Raw genomic sequence first — 20736 nt, forward strand, 5'->3', positions numbered from 1 at the left:
TGCTCGTTGCTCTATTATGTGCATCGTACGCAATATCAGCTGCGGCCCCGGTGTATACCCTCATTAAATTTCGCAGTGCGCGCCATTTATCTTGCTCTCGAGCCGGCCGCCGCCGCCGCCGACAATTGCCGCTGACCGCCGTCGTATGTACGTACTTTGCGCGCAGACAACATGCAAAAGTCGAGCAAATGGCCTCGGTCGTGTTCCTTCCGACCGACGCCGCGTTTTACATCTCGGGCTGCGAATTTTAGTCCGTGAAATTGATGCTGTTAATAAGGCGAACAACTTGCAGTTTAGCTTCACTAATGGAAATGGATGAGCGAGAAAACTTCGCCTAGCATCAAAATCTAGACTTGAATTGTTTAATCAATTTCTCTTTTTAACAGCACTTTTCATGATTTTATAAGATTAATGATGGCTTAACTTAAACGACGTTTTCAAGCAAGTTTAATTTATTTTAATCGGATTTCAGGCAATCATTCAAAATGTGTTATATTATTTATATTTATTTAAAAATTCTTCTGATAAATTTGTGACAATTTTATTTCAAAAATTAGACATTGGGCTGGAATATTTTTTTAATAAAGTTTACATTTTATTTTAATTTTTTAATAATCTATTTAATATAATTACTTTTTGTAAAATATATTTTTTAAATTGATATAAAAGATATAGTTGAATATGTGTATAAAATCAAATTATACAAAATAAAAAAAGATGCAACGTAATTTAAATACAAGTCAGATTTTAGGACACATTTTGGACCTATACTAGAGTTTCTATTCAATTATCTCTCTTAAATTGCAAGAAAGATTCATAATCTTTAAACTAGGAAAAAATGCATTCTTGCCAAAAAATTGAACCAGAAACAGCATAATGTATTTTGTAAAAAAATGTAATATTTAATTAATTATTGGCATTGACAATGACTGTTTCACGTAACTATTAATCACAGGAGAAGTTGTGATGTCTACCAATATATTTGATTATCATCAATATTTAATACGCGCAAATTAAAAAAAAAATCTGTAACCTGAACAGCTTCATCAAATTAATAATGTGCATGGCAGTTTTTGTCAAATTTATAAGTTTATAAACTTCTTCTATTTTTTAATGGTTCTCATAGCATTAATTGTTTATTCCTCTCAAATTTGCAAAAGGAAAAATCAGTATAAGCAATTTGCTTGAATCAATTGGTTACTCATTCTCATTTCATTATCTCAATTTATATTTTGAACTATGATCTTTAAAATTTTGAAAATGATTTTGTGCTAAACGAAGGGTTAGCTGTCTAATTTTGCTGAGCACCATCAGTGCTAGGAATGAAGAATCATTCTGTTTTTATTCTGAAATGGCTCATGAATTATTTAGGTGTGATTTCAAAACGAAACAATTTTTAATTTTGTCTAATAGTTTTTTTCTTACTCTCACTAGATTTGAAGCTTTATTGGAGTCTTTCTTATAAACTAAATTGGCGAGCGTGAGTCATTCAGTGTATATACCGCAAGAATTCGATTCAGGTTCTGCAAATATTTCAGCGCACATAGTGCCAACAGAGATATTCTCGCGGCGAGCAGCGCGTTCGCGAATAAATCTCGCGAACCTCGACGCCGGCAAACCGCGAAGAATACCAATTTCCTGCTATTGCGCGAGGAGAAACACTCGCTCGCGCACAATCAGCCCTTGTCTCTATTGGCGTGGCTGGGAGAAGCAGGAAAACAGGGAATCCGAGTCAGAAAATCTCTTATTTTTCCCGCTCAAGGGCTGGCTGCAGAGCGAGGCGAGAGCGGGCCAGAGACCAATCAAGCGCACTTTCAATTTATCTATCAGCGCCCGCCAGGATTGTTTCTCTGTGTGGTTTACGGCCCGCAAATCGATTGCAACAAAAGCCTCTTCAAATTGCATGCTGGACCGGTGACGACCGACTCTTCCTACCTTATGAAAATATCAGCCAGAGGAGAGGTTTGAAGAAAAAATAAAGTTGAGATTTGATCCGCAAATTTCTGTTAAAATAGTAAAGCAATAAGTTAATTGTTTTTAAAAAATATTTTATTAATAGTTTACTCGAAACGTTTTAAAAAGAGTAAAATTATTACAGTTAGATTACAACATTTGACATAACTTTTACGGAATTAAATACAATTATTTTCAATTTTCTCAGATGCCTTTTTCTGGATTTATTAGTTTAAAAGCAATTTTATTTTAATTTTCTCAAAAGTATTCATAAACGTCAGCGAGTGCTCTGAATTGAGAATATAATAAGTAATAATTACTCATTCGATAGTAAGAATTATGAAGGACACTTATTATTGAAACTGAAAGTGTTGGATAAATGTGCAGTTTAAAGTGAAAACTAAATCTGACGTATAATGGAGTTGACACTTTAGATCAATAATATATGTATTAATCTCCTGAAATTTCTAGAATCTTGAAATTGTCTACGGGTGTTTCCAGTTTCCACGAGAGATTGATGATATGGTACGCAATTTTAAGATTTTAATATTTATCACCATCCCGATTTTTTATTATGTTGTTATAGGGTAACCAAGTTTGCCAAAATATGTAGTTTTTTTTTCGGAAAATTGGGGAGATGTCTGGAGAAATGGGCCTCTTGGCGTTTGCAAAAATGATAATAGCTCGAGTTCAAATGATGCTAGATTATTGAAATTTGTACCAAAAGATGCCCTATTAGACAGCCTACTGCCAATCCGTTTAAAAGAACATGGAAATTTCCCAATTTGAGTAATTTTTAATTTTAAATATCTCAAGAAGATATTAATTTTTTAGGTGCGCGAATAATATGTTGCCCTAGACTCTTTCAGAATGGTAAAACTTGCAGTTATCGACGTACAAAAAGGGTCAAAGTTTAAAAAAAAATGGCGTTTTTTAGTTCAAGTGAATAGTGAGGCAGTAAAAATAACAAGATCAGTTGATTTTTCCATCTGCTCGGTGTCACCTTTGAGGTCAGACAAGACCATCAGAACAGGAAATAAATCTAACCCCTGGCGTCAGGATAACTCTCGAAATGATTAAATGCATGGTTTGATCTGCAAACCGTTGGAACGGCTGAGAGCTCTCAAAGTACGTGTTTATTTACTCTTTTGATGCCTTTTCTGAGGGCTTAGGAAGTGCCCTAATGTGCACATAATCTCTGCTAAAAACTGTTTAAACTCTCATTCAAACAAAAAGCAAAAATTTACAACATATGGTATGAAAAATAAAATCTGAGGCACAGTGGAAATTACTCGTATGAAATTTACAATTTTCCACTCCAGAAAGGGTATGCCAATTAGCAAATTCCAGGAGCTGGCGTGTCGTAAACAGGATAAGAGCCAATTACGTTTTTCATTTGCTGAAATTGTACTTTCATGGCGCAACAACAGCGGCAGGCAAAACTTTTCCGCGCAGCTCTCCCGCAGTCCCAGACAATAATATAAATGGAAAATTACAATGCAGCGCGACGGGGTAACAAAAAAGGAAACGAAATTACAGCGCTGCAAGAAATTTGTAAAAAAAAATGATCGCGGGTCTTTTATCGACGCTTGCTGCAAATGAAAAAATTTCCTCCTGCTGCAAAATTACCAATTCATCGCCACGGCACAAAAAGTACAGCACTCGCTGAATATTTGAACGGGCATTTGCTCCGAGATCGTGCAAAAGTGTATTTATTTCTTTCTCTTGCTTTCCCGTTTGCATTGAACGCAAGTCCCGTGAGCCGTGAGCAAGAAAGCAAGCAACCCGTTTTGTTTGGGCCGAGTGGGAAGGAGAACAAGTGCTGCCAGTCGGATCTCCCGCGGCCACAAAGAGCCCTTTGCTTCCTGTCCACACACACAGCTGGGCACAAATCTGCACAAACAGCACGTTTTCTGCTCGCTCCGGCCTCACGTATTTATTTCCTCCTCTGCGTTTTAAGCCGGATTCAAAGAGTTGCCCTCCTCCTCTCGCAACGGCTGTGCGCGCGCGTTGCCAACGGAGATTCACGCATCACTGGACCCCGGCACTCGCGACTAGAAACATTTTTGGCATATCCGACCGCGTCTAATTCCTTGAATAATGAGTCTATTTTCTTATCGTATTTGGCAGTGCCTTGGATTTTCCTAATACTTGTTTAGTTCCCGCTCGAATAATCACAGACTCTCAGTTTTGTCAAGAATTCACCTCTTTAGAAACTACTTCAACTTCTCCTGGGAGTTATCTGTTCCAAAATGTCTAATATTAGGCACAATCAAGAACGTGGAGTGGTTTCGTTGGAGCATAAATGCCAGCGCAATATCATTTTGTATTAAAAAACGGGAAATTTCCAAAATATTGTGAAAATTAGTTTTCAATTCTACTACTATAGTCCGCTTATTTTAAGGGGATCATCAATACATTGGTGCATAATTTTTTCTCTTTTTCGTCCACCGGAAGCCGGATTCACGTGACGCGCAGATATATGGTGTCTGGTATAGTATGGCGGAAAAGTTACAAACGTAAAATGAAATTATCTTGGACAATTTATCATGAAAATACCTTATTAAATCATATTTTTGTTGTTATTTATTTACTAACAGCTGATTATCCCGGTAATTGGCAAATCGACCTTTAGATGGACTGTCTCCTGATTGGCCTCTATTATTTCGACGCCATATTGACTTCTGACAGGCGACAACCAACACAGATCGAAACCACGCCCCCGGTGAATGCGTCAAAACTTTTCAGAATTTACAAATTATTATTATTAGTTTTGTACTAAAAACATTATTGTAAACTAGAATTAATTTACCAAATAAATAATCTTATCATTTCATTGCATGAAAAATGCTTAAAATGGTCACTGTGAAGTTATCTGGTGAGAATAAACAAATCAATTTCAGCTAGAAAATCTATATTTGACCTAGATAAATCATTAAGGAGCTTACAAACTTGATCTTGATCTATCTGGACATTTCAGCAGGATAAAATGTTTCACAGCAGAGAATTAGAGTCTGGGTCTTGCAAAACGGATTAAGGCGAGAGAGGAAAAGTGCAGAGTTCGCAAGAGCTAGGGTCGGAATTTGAGCGACGCGGCAGACGACGGAGCCAGCAGATGCCACGAGCAGCGCACACGCGCTTTGCCACGAGAGCAAACTACTGGCGCTTATCTCGGCAAAAATACAATAACACATACACACTCACGTCGGCAAATCTCTGGACGCTAAATAAGATTTCACAGAGGACGAGCGCCATTAGAGGATGATGATAATAATGCCAGCAGCAGGTCGCTTTCACTCGGCCATTGCAAACATCTCGCGTGTGTCGCAAAATGTAATTTATCTGCCATACCGACCCTTATTTCTCTCCGGAGGGTCACGTCCCCTTTTTGCACCGCGGACAGCCGATCTTGCGAAAATGCTGGAGAGCAGCTTTTTTTGGCTTGGAGAAAAAGAGTTCAAGTTGCGAAAGTTGAGTCAGGTACCGGAATAGACGTCACATTTTGTTTTCTTTTGTTGTGAACTTTTTGACTGAATTCGTTCATGAGAATCCTTAAAGTGGAGCTTATAGGCCGACAGTTTAGACAATTTGATTGCTCTCGAAATAAAGGTTAATTTAGTATTTTTGTGGAAATTAAAACCAGTTGATCTCCACAATGTAAAATAATTAAATCAGGACCAAGTAACAATTATCAAGACAAACATCAAGAAACTATATGGTTTGCCAAAATGTTTTTCACTTGGTTTTGATTCTTCTCGTCGCGATCTATCCAATGATGTGAGAATTATGATATAAAACTTTCCCTCTGGTGAAATAAATCATGTTATCCAATAAGGAATCAGTGCTCGCCACTTGATGAGAACTTTTGAGCCGAATTGCTCAGAGATATAAGAGGCAACCAGAGAAAATTTTATAAAGATTATTTCAAGTAAAATGTAACAATAGACGTTTCCAAAGTTTTTCTGTCCAGCTTTAATTTTAGCAGAGCAAAGAAACAATCCTGTATATTTATGCAATTTCCTCACAGTAAAAACTGTGTAGATATCATAAGATAGTTTATTTCGGAACCTGCCAACAATCTGCAAAAGTAAAAACTGTGCTAAAATACAATTAAAATTTAGTTTAGCCCCTGATTTAAAGGGCTTTGCAATTTTTTTCGTAAATATTGTATTTAAATTCTACCCGGCATGTTTTGTTTCTGTTTCGTGTTAAAAATTAACTAATTAAAATAAATGGCTACAATATTTGTGATTTGTTTTCCATGTTGTTGTTTGTTGAATTTTTCACTCTGATGCGTATAGTTACTAATTTTTAAGTGTTCTCTTGTCTCCAAAAATGGAGAATTTTAAGTTAAATGAAAATCCATTTGGAATTATTCCCGAAATCACTGTTAAATGACAACTGATCAAAAAGAGATACAAAATCAGAAATGTGGCAAATTTTCTTTAAATAAAATGAGCTCACTAAGCCAACCAAAAACGTTCGTTTTTAAGGTGATTAAACATGAACAATTTATAGCTTTAAGCGAAAATAAAAATTCTTTTCATTGCATGATTCCGAAAAAGTACTCAAGCAGATGTCAAGAAAAATCCAACAGTCTTCAATTTCTAACCATGAAAAAATTGCTCTCAATTTTAATACAACTTTGTTTAAATTTTGGTGGAGACCCTTGGCTCACTTCCGGCTAATTGAGAGAGGACTTGTTCCGTATTTCCACAGGCCACACACGAGTGTGGCCCGCAGGCTGCTTTGAGCGGAAGCAGCTGGCTCACTTGAGGAAAAGCGTGTGTGCGAAATTCGCATTCATCAAAGGGTTTGCTGAGCGTGTGACGCAATTCGGTCCATTCGGCTGCTGCTCTTTAGCGCAAATTCTTCAAACAACAAAAGGCTCAAAAGCGGTTTGCAACTTGCCAGAGCCGGGGACCCTGTGCAAAGCGGAAGATAAAGCGACGGCGCAAAAATTTATACGCTCCAAACTTTTTTACGGCCGTGTGCGCATGCAGAAAAAGTTTCTAAACGTCGAAACGCGTGTGCTCGAGAGCGAGTTTTTATTTTTCGAGCGCCGCCGCTATTATATTAACGTGCGCTTGCAGGGAAATTCGGCGCGCTAAGTCTTATTTATGGCGACAACGGCAGACGAAATTCGCCAGTAAATCGTGTCGGTCCGTCCGTCCGTCCGTCTGACAAGGCAACCATGGGTTCGTTCCACTCTAATTTGCAATTCTTTCACCTCAAACGAGTACAATTTTGCGATGTTAAAATTAACTGCCAATCGAAATGTTTGGTCATATTAGCGTGAATTTTAGTTCGCATTTATTAGCCTGAGGAACGTTTGGCCCACAAGCTGGGTTTTCAGCTCTAACTTTGTAAAAGTTGTGCTGCAATAATTAAAAAAATTATTGGCTATCATTATTTTGTGGTAAAATTGTTATTTTAAAATTTATTGAATTTCATCGTATGTGATTCGAAAGTCAAAAGGGGATGAAAAAGGGACAGAAAATCACAAGGGGTGAATTTAACTTATTGAAACCCGATATTAATTTTACAAAACCATCAACAGCTAATTTTTTCAGACTTCTTGTACAACGTTTCGCATTTTTTTCGGGGAATTTTCATCTATCTTCATGAAAGTGTACACTACAAAATGCATTTTAGGAAGGAAACAAACACGGGTTCCCTTACGAGAGAGAAGACAAATATGCAACCGGCACGTCTGACTGGTCCGGCGGGTTGCATAACGGGGCCGGCTGATTTTTTAATTAGGCCCGTTTGTCTTAATGAATGCGCGGGAAATTGCGGCGGCGTGCCCGTGCATTATTTATGGCCCGCGTGTTTTATCTTGATGTGGGGGGAGCGCGCGCCGCAATAAAAGTTTGCAAAGCGATGAACGCCGCCCTGCAAACATAATGGGATGTGGCTGCTTTGACTGCCTAATAATTTATACGAGCCTAATTGGCCGGTGTTGCCTTGTGCGAGCGAAATTATCATTTACGTGTGCTGAAAGGGCGGAACGTGCCCCTAACAAGTTTCCACGCAGCAAAATATTTGATAGGAATAGGAAGCTACAGTGCGTAAATCTATGGCAGAAATTTTACTCTATATATACTCTCAAATAATTTGAAAACTTTAATTTAGAAGATATTAGATTTCACCTAATTTAAAACTTCAAAATAGTCTTTTTTTAATAACCCAGCCGACTTGAACTTTGAATTTTGTATGTGCACAAAGAAGGCTTTTCTGCAATTTGTAAACCTGTTGAAAACATCTGTTCACGTTTTGGTTAAAAAATTGATAAATTCAGATCGCTTAATTTTATTTTAATTTTGGAAAATTTCCTGCAAAGAAAATTAACTGTAATTTTCAAATTATTCAATCACAATTCCCAAGTTGAAAAGGAGAAGGAAAATCTTATGTACTACGTATCACATATAGAAAAATTGGGTTTAGGAGGAAAATTACTCATTATTTCAGATGGTCGTGCAATTTGATCTATTCTTCTCAAAAATATGATAACTATATGTTGAAATTTGGCCAGTTTTTTCATAATAAATTGTCAAGTTAACCATTAGAAACGTATTAAAAGGCTAAATAAATTTGTTTGGAAGTCATTTAGAGCCGTCTAATTTGCTTGGCAAACAGTGTAAGAATAATCCACTGTTTTCCGAATAGAGTCTAAAATTAACACAACGCCCTTCAAGTCTAGTTAATTCTTTGTTCGTCCAGAGAATCGACCGTTTGTGGCGGCACGTAGGAAGTGAGGTTTCAGTGCAGATTAGGCTGTGTTTCAGGAAGCATTGTTCCACAAGTAGTTTGGCCATGCGAGCTAGTCTCTTGTATTTGCCAACAAATTGAGCCGCTATTTGCTCTCCGGTGGCAAACATCTTTTAGGCAAACGAAGATTACATCTCGTCGGCACGGGTACAAACCGGATTTGGGCGATCGGACGCTGTTTGCGCAGCGAATGGCCGCGAATGCAAAGAGTGGTCCAGCGCCGCTGCCGCTGCCACCGCCGCCGGAGGCTGTGTGCGCTCCAAATCCAATCAGTCTAAATCAAACAACTGATACACTCCGGCTAATTAGTGCTCCGTGTCTGATAATTAGATCATGTTTGTTCCTGTGTTCCACTTGGTGTCTGTGAAAACGATCAATCGCAGCGCTAAACAAATCTACAATATAATTGTGATTTAGATTCAAAGTGATTTATCGGAATGTCAAAGATCAAAGATACTTTAATGTGTATTGCTTGATGCATTGATTTGCGGTCGGTTGTTTTTCGTCGGTATATGAGGACAGCAAAATGTTTGTTTATTTATTATTTCTAAAATTTATTTTTAATTTTTAATCATTTAAATTTGGTGCATAGAAAATTTCAAATATATTTGGCATATTTGGAAAAAACGTGAGATTTTCAGTAAAAATGCTGAATTTATGTGTTAATAAAACACACCTGCTAAGACTTCCACCTTTCAATTTGTAACAACGGGGAGTCTCACGCAACTGTGACGAACAGCTGCATATGTTTATCAACTTTGATTTGCACAACATATAATTTTCAATTTTTTTTTACCTGAGATAAAAATTATGTAACTCTTTGTGTAAAGCCACCAATAGGAAATTTGAACATCTTAATATTATTTTGCTCATTTTTAAAAAAATTATTGACATAACTTAATAAATAAAACTAAGATATAATCGAAATAATAATATTTTGTATGATTTCACCACCTATAAGGGGTTTACCAGCTGTTGTTAACGTTAAAAAAAGTTTCCTCTCCTAGCTAAATGAAATTTCCGCATTTTTAGCTTGGTATAGGTAAAGAACAAGCATTGCTGAAGGTGCTTATAAAAAGCTGACAAACACTTTTAACACAATGCAATTTGAAGGAAAGCACAGCGCGGAGGGCGAATATTTTTTCCTCGGAGGCGACTTTTTAAGCCTCCGGGCGAGAAGAAAAGGTGATTGTGGGGCACGGCGGCTTCGGCGAGCAGTGATTGCTCTTCAAAAGGAGGCTCAAACAAGGGCAGATCCAACCGCATCCCATTCAAGCGCCGCTCCAACAAAAGAATTAATTTTTTCCCCGTTCAAATCAGCCTTTTGTGCGGCAGCCACGACCGAAAATAGGCCTCTCTCTCTCTGCACTGCGGCTCGCCGTACATCAGGTGAATGCAGGGTCATTTTCAGGTAGCCACTTTGGACCAAACTCGGCCATTGTTCTCGGCTGCGCACAAAGAAACGAATGGAGATGAAAAGACTGCGCGCGCGAGCTCTTATCTTGTCAGAGCCGGTTCGAACCACTGGAAAACGCGAATTTCAATTAAAGTCGCGAGAGGAAAACACAATTAAGTGCAGAAGAAGAGGAGCTAGAGCATAATTCGTCTGCTGAGGAAGCAGAGACAACTTTCTGACGGCAGCAGCAAAGTAATTATTTCCACTCTCTCGTCTCGGTGGCCTTTGTTCTCTTTGTCGACGGAAAAGTGAAAAAAGCCGCGACCGTGTTTTCCGCCGCAAAAACAAGCCCTTCAAAGAAATGAAGTTTGCCGATCCAGTGCCATGTGCCATGGCCTGGAAAAGTTGCCCAACTCGAAAGAGAATATACACACGTGCGCGTGCCCGCGTTTGACCCTTGTTGAACCATCTAACGACCTCCTTATTTCATTAACTCACTCCTCAATTTGCCGATCGAACAATCGTTTTCCAAAGCGCAAAGTCAAGATAAATATTTATTATAAATAACAAATAATGAAAATAAGATACTAAAATTGGCTAACAATTTTTCGAAAACATTTATTTTAGATTTTGGAAATGCTGCTCTTTTTGCGTTCTAGGTTTCAAAATTTTTCTTGCAAAACAAAATCACCGAATATTGGAGATTAAGTGTCCAAAACAAAAAATGACAAAAATACATAAAAGCCCTGATTAAATTTCCTAAGCCATTCATTTATTAGTTAATTTATAAATAAATACTCTTTCTAGTTATAGAATTTTAAATAGCATTTTCCTTTTGAATTGAATTCAAGGTCTAGTAATTTAGTTTAAGGACAAATAAAATCTGAAATTCTATTTCTTTGTAGTTAAATGTTTCAGGATTGAAAGCAATTGAATTTTCTTTGAGATCTTCTTACTCTTGAACACAATTAAAAATTATTAACTTTTCTCAATGACGTGCCATTCAAAGCTTATACAATATTGTTTTTGCTATGGAAATCCTTTGAGAGACTTCCTCTTATAACTCTTTCTGCCCTAATTACTACGGACACTTATCGTTCAGAAATTACTAAGACACTTCTTGAAAGAGCCGTTTCCATCAGAACGTCAAGAGTTTATAAATATGCGTGTATTAAAATCTGGATAGCGCTGAAGACGCAGGCAACTTGCTTCTCGCGCTGTCGACGCGGGTTGCATACCGACTTAATTATGCACTTGAACCAAACAACAGCACGTCGTCTTTGTCGCCGTCGTCGTCATCGTGAAAAGGCCTGTGGGTGGAAATTCGCCTGCCTCTCGTGCGCACACCACGTTTTAGGCGCTCTAATTAAGCCGTTGCCTCTTAATCTGCTTCGATTTAGCCGCGATGACGATGACGCCTTTTTAAAGCATTCAGTGAGTGAAGAGCTCTGCTTAAATTTTTGATGGGTATTGATTGAAATTAAGCCTCTTATTTACTTTAACTGCAAAAGGAGCACCGCAGTACTTTGGATAAGAAAATTAGGTAAAATCAAAGGTTTTTAAGTGTTGGTAGAGTGTTCTTTTGGATTTTTATTAATTTAGTGTTACGTTTATTAAAACATGGAGGATTCAATACAATTCATACTGATTTATCATCAGATAACAATTGGTTTGAATGTTTTACGCGATTTTTGATTAATTAGGAATGATTGAATATTTTTCTTTTTAGTTATAAAATCAGACTTGTTTAATTAAAAATGCTCCAATTAATCTCTAAATTTATATTTTTTTTTGTTCCTTGAAGTCTATACCTGGTTTAAATCTTTTTTGGAGAAACAGCCTTCGTCTGAGCCGCTCGCAAACTGATTTATCCACCGGTTGAAGCTTTATAATATATAGAAATTATCTTATTTTTAGGGTATAGTTAGTTAATTTATATAAAAACAAAATTATTTATTTTACTATTTTGGATACTGAAAGTCTGCCTTAATAAGGATATAAATTGTGTGACCAAGCGGGGTATATAAAAATCAACACTTTTAATTAGGTTTCAACCTGTTTTTGGGGCAGAGCCAAATTAAACTGTCAATTCCGATTGGATTGTACACATTGATCATGGATTGAGAAAGGTTTAGAACGCAATGAGCATCGATCGCAATTAGATGCTTTGTCTGAGCACAGAGCCGCATTTAGGATGTGCACTTTTAAGCTAATCCATGTGTGCATTAGCAATTCAGGCTTTATGCATGGCTGAGCGCTAATTCCCGAGTCGGCCCTGGCAGCTCTCGGGTCCAATAATATAATTCGCTTCCATCAAATTACGGCGGCAGCGAGTCGCCGGCAGGTAACCACTCACGTGCGGGATAAAAGAGAAATGCATGCAACTTGTGCGCTCTGTGTGTGAGTGGGTTGAGCCTCACGGCTTGATAACCTATGTATCATCCAACTTGTTCACGTCTCATCGACCGTGCCGACTGCAAAGCGTGTCCCCCGAGGCGTACATCTACATTTTATATTATGAGAGTATTGCGGCTCTCAGGAGCCTCGCTAAACTCAAAATGAACATCTACGAGAGTTATGATTGTTGCAATTTTTCATTTGTCTTACGTTGTATAACATATCTTACAAAGAGGATCGAGACACTGTAAAACCCTGGAAATGGTTGTTGCCAGTGCATGAACTCATCCCTTATGATTCAGTTGAAGCCAAATTTGACCTAAGGAAACCCTGTATCTTTTTTTAGAATAGTGGCTGCAAAGTTAGCATGCTTTTCAAATGGTGATGACTTCTTACCTTAAACTGATTTTATTTAACAACAAAGAGTTTCCCTAAGTTTCATACGCTGTTGGACAAATCTCGACGAGATGAATTGAAATCTTCCAAGAAAATATGGAAATTTTGGAGAAAATTCGAAAAATTTGAATTTTTACTGTAGCAAGGTCCATTTTTTATTATTGCAAATTTTAAAATAAATTTCTTATCGATCAACTGCTTATTTCCTCAAAATATTCATAAAATTATCGATTTTCGCCCTGTATCGATCCAATTTTATACTGGCAACAGCGAAATGCTAAAAATTGGCGCCAGCAATGTCCTAACTTTCTCAATTATTGGCCTGTTAAGCTATACTTTAAAAAGCTCTATGAATATATAGTAGTTTAAACTCACACTCCCAACTGAAAAGAAGGATTGGGGGTCAAGCTTATTGATCAATAAAGAGTTTCACCTAACAATAAGGAGAGTAAGGAGATGCGGACGGCCGGGTCAGAATCACCGCAAGAGGAGAAAATGAAAGTAAATACGAGTGCAACAACGAACGATCACACCAATTTTAACTTCTCCTCTGTTGGTAACTCTGGGGGAGTCCTCGCATCTCCTTTTTTCTAATCGAAAGTTCTTTCAGTTCTAGACTCCATCAGATAAAAGGCATTGATTTGGCAACATTTTCCTTTATTCAACGATTTTAACGAAATATAATCAAAAATGCACTGGTAGCCATATTGATATTGTGGTTTCCCAGTTCTGACAACCCGCAATGCAATAAGACCAAGCGGAAAGGAGAGGTTGTGTTTCCAGGAAAAGCCACGATGGTTAAACCCTCTTTGAATATCAACGAGGACAGTTTTCGGGGAAGCCAGGCCCAGAGTCGTTTTAATTAAACCCGGCTGTTTACCTTGCATATTGGCATGATGGCATTAAGAAGAGATCACGTCTTGTCGGCTGAGCGTCTTAGCCCCAGCCGCAGGGGTTGCCTGCAATTTAACACGGCCTGTTTACAAATTGCGATTGATTTCACCGCGCGCACGGCTCAAAAAGTTTGCTTTGATCGTTTTCGCCGGCGCTTTTTCAATCAACTCGAGCAATTCAAGCGCTTTTCTTGAGTGAAAAGTTGAGCCGGAGCTCCTTCAGGAGGCAGCAGCACGATTAAATCGAATAACTCGTGATGGGATGTTGCAGCGAGATCATCTCTTATTTATAAGCCATTATAGCAGGGTTGGGACTTTAAGATGAGAGACCTTTTTCTATGCCTCTAATTAACTTTTCATCTTCTCAAGAGTTAAAATCAATCAATTTTAAGGATTTTAAGTTTGAGCCAGACTTGAAACGGTCAAAACCCGGCTTTTACTGCCGAAAACCATAACCCAGGAAAGCGAGTATTTTAATTTAAGACAAGTGCACCATCAACCCAACCCTTATGATTTTTCTAACCCCTAAATTATGTATTTTAGATGTTTCGCAAACTTAAGAAGTAAGAAATTTGAGTTCAAGTCAACACTCAGTTCAATTTTCATTGTGGATTTTTCATATTCCGGCCATTAACCACCTCCTAATAACCCCTTTACCACCCCCAAACACAAATAAGTAAACTCCAAATCAGGTTTATATTCAACTTAAACTCCTGTTTTCACCCCCAAATCGCATAAAATCGAAATAAGGCCAAAACTTACATCGAACACTTTGCTTATCTGAGAAATATGTACAGGAGTGCTGGTCATTGGTCATCATTTGACATCAACTTAACCTAACCAAGCGCAAAATTAACCCCTTTGGAAAAATTGAAAAATTGGTTAGCCCTGAGCCTGACCAATTAATTTTTTCCTGTGGGATAATAGGAACATATAATTTTTCTCGGCATCTTTTTATCGTGTCGAGCTTATAAGTCAGTTGCTGGCGTGTAAAGAGCTTGAAAAAAATCCCTATTATTATGTATTATTATTTTTTTATTGTTGAAAATAAACGGAATGAGCCAGTGTACCAATTGAATTATGCCTTTAGGCTCACTTTACAAGCTCTAATCATGCTTAAAATCCATTCATTGCAAAGCATTATATTAAATTGGCATGACAATCACCAGGAAAATGGGTAAAACCCCTAAAAATCCGTCTAAATTGGCTCCAAAACTGTCTACAGAAGCCTAGAAATAGTTGTATTTTTGAAGAAACTCGTCTCAAATTCCCATCCCAGGCTATTAGCCAAGACTTAGGGGTTTCAAATATAAAATCGATAAATTTCCCCCGGCGTCGTGATGGATGAAAAATGAGAAGCCCGCACATTCAGCCGTAAAAGTCAAAAAGTGCCTCGGAGGCAAAACGGGCGGCGGATCAATTGTCTCTGCGAAATCTCAGGGGGATAAAGCGCCACCTCCGTCGCTCGCATTCGCGTTTTTACAAGCAGCTGAGATTGGCTTTTGATATATCCGAAAGCTTTGCTTCCTCAACGACGGCGGCGGCGGTAGTGGCGGTGGTTTCAATAAAAATGAGAGAACAATCGTGCCGAGCGAAGTGGCTCCATAAAATCGGTAATGGGCTCGCGAAACAACAGACGCTTTTTAAGCTTAAACGCCGGCCTTTTTGCGTGTATTGCATTTGTGGCAAAAGTTTGAGCTTTTATGACGCCAAACGAGCCTGGCGCCGAGTTTTACAGTTGCTCGGTCGAAAAGTTTTAATTTCGGCGCCATCAGCACAACGCGGCCGGAGAGTCGAGGACGCGGAGATTGCATCCATTCATCAGCCGGCTTTTATATAATACATATTTCGTGTATCTTGTCGTGCTGCATGCGAGAGCTGGATTTGTTGGCAGCTCTCGCAGTTCATTTGCAACGTGAATTAACAAAATGGCAATTGCTGCGCAAACGTAGCAATTAAAACTTTCAGGGACAAAACAACTCGAGCTGCCTGCTATAATTAAACGTAAATGTTTAACAGGGGAAACGCAACAAATGGAACCTCTGGGTTCTGGTCTGTATTGTTTGAATAAAAAAGCATGCAAGCAGAAAAATGATTAATAAATATAAACCCAATTAGAAACACTAAATTAACCAAATAAAAATATAAACTGTTGTATCAAACCATTTTTTGTATATTAACTCCTTCAATATGCAAAATTGAGAAATGAAATATTAAGAGTTTTGCGTACAAATCTTCAAATTGGGGAAATCTTGAAATCAAAGTTGAAATTAAATAAAGAAGAGAGTAGAAACTACATTGTTGATTTTTAAGGATAATTAGATAAACATTTTAAGCAAAGAAATTCAACGTTAACAATCTAATTTTCAATTATAATATTATGGGTAAATTTCTTCAAAATTAATGTTAATTAATTAAATTTTGTTTTAAAACTTGATGCTTTTTTTCTATTAAAAAATAATAATTACTCGATCAGTGCCTAAACGCCATGTGAATTTGAAAAATGTTCCATTAATTTCCTACTAACATATGAGTTGTATTCAAAACTATGTTAATTGAAGATTACTGAAGCAACCTTATTTCTCACTCCCCTACATCTAAAAAAATATCTAAATAAAAGTTAAGAGGTTTCCGTGGACAGTTTTGTTATTTGCGCTTTACTAACGGTTCAAACTTTACTCTGAAAGAGCAAAACTAATATTTATCTAAAATTAGAGTATTTAGGAAGATATTAAAGAGGATTGGTTTTGAAACTGTCAGAAAAAACGTTATTTCAACGAAGGAGCCTACATTTCAATAGGTGTTTTATTTAAATACTGTCCAGTAAATTTTTCCCCAAATTCAAAATAAGGCTAAACATTCTCCAGAACAAAATAATTGTGATAGCGTTTGTGATACTCACTCAGCATAGCTTTCAGGTTGATCTCACATTCCGTGTGGGTGGCGAAGGTGAAGGGTGGGGAGTCTCCAGGGCAGACAGCCGCGCTGCCGCAGTGGCAGCTCGTCTCGACCACGTTGCAGCCGTGCTGTTCGCGCGCCAAAGTGCCGCACTCGGCTTTGTCGCTCACCGGGGGCCCTGCAACAGAAACCAACACGCGCACGTGTCACTCAGAGCGCTTGCAATATCACACAGGGGCGCCCCTGGGACGCATCCCTCGTTCATGAATGAATTCGTAAAATTTTCGGCTGTGACCGCGGTGACAGTAAAATTAGCATGTAGATGTAATAATTCAGTTCTATCTGGCTGTGACGCATTGACCTGGATTTTTGGAGGAGTTTTTATTTGATATTTTGTAACATGTTGGAGGTGATAAGAATAATTTAAATTAGAATATTTACGATGAAATAGCTAAAGAGCTGTTATAAAATTTTTATTCGCATTTTAAATAATTTAATTTCTGCTATGCACTGTAAAATTGTAAAAATATGGTTGCACGCTGCCTTAAAATGCACTGTATTTCGGGGAAGAACTCTAAAAATTTTATATTGCAGTTGAAATTTATGAGAGAATATGCTTCAAAGTTTGCATGCTAAAGCGTAGAGCCCTGTCTCCTTTTTTAATCTCATAATTTCAATAATTCAAATTAATTTGAATTGCAGACCTATATCAATCCACTTTAACTTAGTAGGATAAATAACTCTTCCGTTTCTTCAACTATAGGAGTTTGTGTTCCAAAATGTAATTTTTACTATTTATCATTTCATTTGGAACAAGTGACTAAAATTTACAGCCCTATATACAGTCATTAATATTTAAAATACTTTATATTCTTTTGAAAGGGCTCTGTTTGTTTGTTTGTGAGTAATAAAGGTCCCAGCCTTTTACTATGCAAGTTTTAAGTGCACAAAGAGCCAAATTTCCATGGCGTGGCGTATAGTGTGGCAATTAATGTGACCGCGCGCGCGGTGATGGTGGACGAGAGCAGGAAATTTATTCGAGCTTGCTTAAATGCAGTGTGTGTGACTTAATTCGGTCGGTTTTATAAGCGAGCGCAGCGCGAGAGGAATTATCACTCGAGCAGCTGGTCGGGACCGGCTCGGCGTCGGATCAAAAGTAATTAAAACACCTATTCATTAATAGCACTTGCGACGCACGGAGCGAGAGAGAGGGAAAGGTTAGCGTCGCTTTGCCGGTTCATTAACCCTTTTGTCGGCAATGGCTTTTAAATGGCGGCGTTTGTCGACGCTTTCATTGGCCTCTTCGCACGCCCCGGCCCTTACTCGTCGGCTCAAAACAAAGCGGCACACCGGAAATTAATTTTCCACTCAAATATTTGCGATTCGCGCGGACCCAAGTTGTTTCATCTCGCCAAAGCCATGCGATTAATCCAATTTCACGCGCAGCTTGCCTGCTAAGGTAAATAAAAGCATCGTCCGCACGTGCAAACCTCTCCGGCTGGACGAATGAGCAGCTTGTCAACTAACCCAGCGAATGGGTCAATCGACCCTCTGTGACTTTTACCAACCGAAACGCAGCTCGTCACTTTGCAGCAATAAATCAAAATTCCGACTAAGGAATTAATTTGAATGCACAAAATTTGGAGTTATGGTTTTTTTTACTGATTGTTCCATTTTTAGGATTATTTTTATTGATTGCTTTTTAATTTAAACCAGCCCGTTGGCTCTCATTGTTAAGGCACTCTCAGGAGTGTCAAAGCAATGTGAGGTATTTGAGCTGTTCGGAGAGCTAATACTGGCTACCCAATGTCAGAGATGGCAAAAAGTGGTTAGTTTAGTGACTCGAATTGCTCAACGGGCTGGGAGGCGCACCGGCGCCGACTCGCTACTTGCTGGTTTGCACCTTTCCAGCATGCGTGATTTGGCTTCACGAGACAAATGTCTAGCGTTTCAATGCAGTCCTCGGTGCGGAGGCAAGTGGCCCTTGAGTGGGCTGGGTCCCTGTGCGGCCTGGTGCGCCCATGTTATCCGTTCGCGGTGTTATTGGGACCCGGGTTTCAGCATTCGTGCTAGTGCAGTGCGCGCCCTTCCTAGTCCTCCGGTCCTCGGACAGGGATAAAAAGAGTAAAAAAAAAAAATTAGATATACAATCTCACATGATGAAATATCTTAATTTTAAATTACAGATTTAGACGGCTTATTTAAAGAGAGGAACCATCTTGAATGGCTATCAGAAGTCTTGAAGCTTAAAGCAGTTTTCTAAATCTATCGAAATGCTAAAACGACATTAAATTTGATGGACAAAGATGAATGTGTCAACTGAAAACTGTGATTTTTGGGCTGCTTGAGCGTTTCCTTTTGCTGCCTGTGTCAAACAATTAGCGTAGCTCAACAATCGAAGATCAAGAAAACAGAAAAATCGTATATTCCTATCTTACCTAAGCCTTTATTATCGCTATGTCCCGGCCGAAATCTCTGCGTTTTGTGTGCTGTGTCGCTGGCGCAGCGGCTGAATCCCAAAATTTCTAACCAAACATTGACTTAAAGGATTTTCCAGTGTTAATTATTTTTATTTCCATTTCCCCTAACGAGTAGTGTAAACTAAGAAGAATTATATAGTCCCTTGCATCTGAAGTTTGTTGCTAAAAAGCTGCAAAACTGGACAAATCCTTCTCTATATATGGGTGTGTTATTCAAACGCTTTTTTAGTTCAAATATCTCTTTTTATTTATTTAGGCATTCAGTAAAAATAATTAAGGAATCTGGGAAATGACGAGGTCCAAAGCAGTTAGTGCGTCGTTGCCGCGGGAATCAAAAACGAACTTGACATTAGTGGAGAGGAAGTTTTCATTCTCCAAGATGTCTAGAACCTTCTGCCAATCAGCGTAGATCTGGGCCACAGTGATGCCCTCCTGTAAATCGGATAAGATTAGATCATTGGTGATGTCTGGCCTGAACAAATAAAAAATATAGATTGATTTGCTTTTAGCTCACAATTGGGTTAAGATTTTTTAAAAGCAATGGTGCCACGAAATATGACAATATTTATTTCTCAATCATTACTATACGGTCTTTGTTTTAATTTGCTGTTAGAAGTAACAAGAAACCCTTTAAATCAGTTCTCAGATATTCCTTCCAAGCAACAATTTGATTCAGAAATGTAAAATGCAAAACCTGTCCGTTGATGCACGTGGTGATGGCAGCATCAGCTTCGGCAGTTCTGTTGTATATGGAATCCCACATCCTATTGTAGGTCAGCTCGTGGTTGGCGACGTGTGCCTTGAGGGTGTTGGTGGTCTGCGGCACCTGAGCCAAGTCATTGTCCAACTGGTCGTACACGTTCGATAAAGCATTCCTTAGCTGCTGGTTAAGGATCAAGCGTAGGTCGTTGGAATTGGACTGGAAATCCTCCCTGAAGGCGCGGAATGCGATACGAACAGGCAGCACATCTCCTGGTTGCGACTAGGATATTTTTGAGGTTTTATTAAATTCCTCAAAGAATTGACTAGTTTATTAAACTTCACAATAAGGCGTAATGAAGGAATTTATTTGTTTAAAAACATATCCAATTGAGTTATTAGAAAATGTCTTATGTCTCATTAAAAATCATTTTCTATCAATAATAAATAACTCACAATGGTGACTAGGTTGTCAATGATCTTCTGTGCCAGATCATCCACTGGCAAACCTAGCTCGACTTGCAGCGTGTTAAGGCGGTTGATCATTTCCACAACCTCAATGTCGAAAAAGCCAACTTTGAGCTTCGCATCACTGATGTCGGCTGCCAAGTCCTTGGTTAGAGGCACGGCCTATTGCAGAGGGTATAAACGAAAATATTCGTCAAAGTTAATCTAAACTTACTTGGGCAAGCACGGCCAAAAGTGCGACCAGAGCTACTTTCATCATGTTGTTGTCGAAAGACGAATAACAGTAAAAATTTCTTGGGGCTACGTGTTAGGATAGATATTTGATAAAGATTGCCAATTTTTTTCTGGGAGAGCTATCAATCATGCACACACTTAATGTTTTTCA

General features: G+C 38.3%; 2 protein-coding genes across 2 annotated transcripts in view; both read right to left on the reverse strand.

Moving 5' to 3' along the window:
- Positions 1-20736, reverse strand: part of LOC135948006 (cysteine-rich motor neuron 1 protein-like) — an 87904-nt gene that overhangs the window by 10610 nt on the left and 56558 nt on the right. The window contains exon 2 of the mRNA XM_065497045.1: positions 16709-16882. Coding sequence (XP_065353117.1) covers positions 16709-16882 — 174 coding nt within the window. The remainder of the gene's footprint in view (positions 1-16708; positions 16883-20736) is intronic.
- On the reverse strand, positions 19412-20634 carry LOC135948015 (uncharacterized). The gene is made up of 4 exons (XM_065497057.1): positions 20566-20634; positions 20340-20513; positions 19879-20166; positions 19412-19616 (listed from the first exon to the last, which is right to left on the reverse strand). The coding sequence occupies exons 1-4, from the start codon at positions 20608-20610 to the stop codon at positions 19458-19460; spliced, it is 666 nt and encodes a 221-aa protein (XP_065353129.1). The 5' UTR covers positions 20611-20634; the 3' UTR covers positions 19412-19457.

This window comes from Cloeon dipterum, chromosome 1 (genome assembly GCF_949628265.1).
Source record: "Cloeon dipterum chromosome 1, ieCloDipt1.1, whole genome shotgun sequence".
NCBI classification, from domain to species: Eukaryota; Metazoa; Arthropoda; class Insecta; order Ephemeroptera; family Baetidae; genus Cloeon; species Cloeon dipterum.

Excerpts from the sequence above, each read along its gene's own strand:
- LOC135948015 (XM_065497057.1), bottom strand. The coding sequence starts at position 20,610 with ATGATGAAAGTAGCTCTGGTCGCACTTTTGGCCGTGCTTGCCCAA. Across the intron at positions 20,167-20,339 it reads TTGACAACCTAGTCACCATT|TCGCAACCAGGAGATGTGCT; the intron begins GTGAGTTATTTA and ends AAAATATCCTAG. Across the intron at positions 19,617-19,878 it reads CCACGTGCATCAACGGACAG|GAGGGCATCACTGTGGCCCA; the intron begins GTTTTGCATTTT and ends TCCGATTTACAG.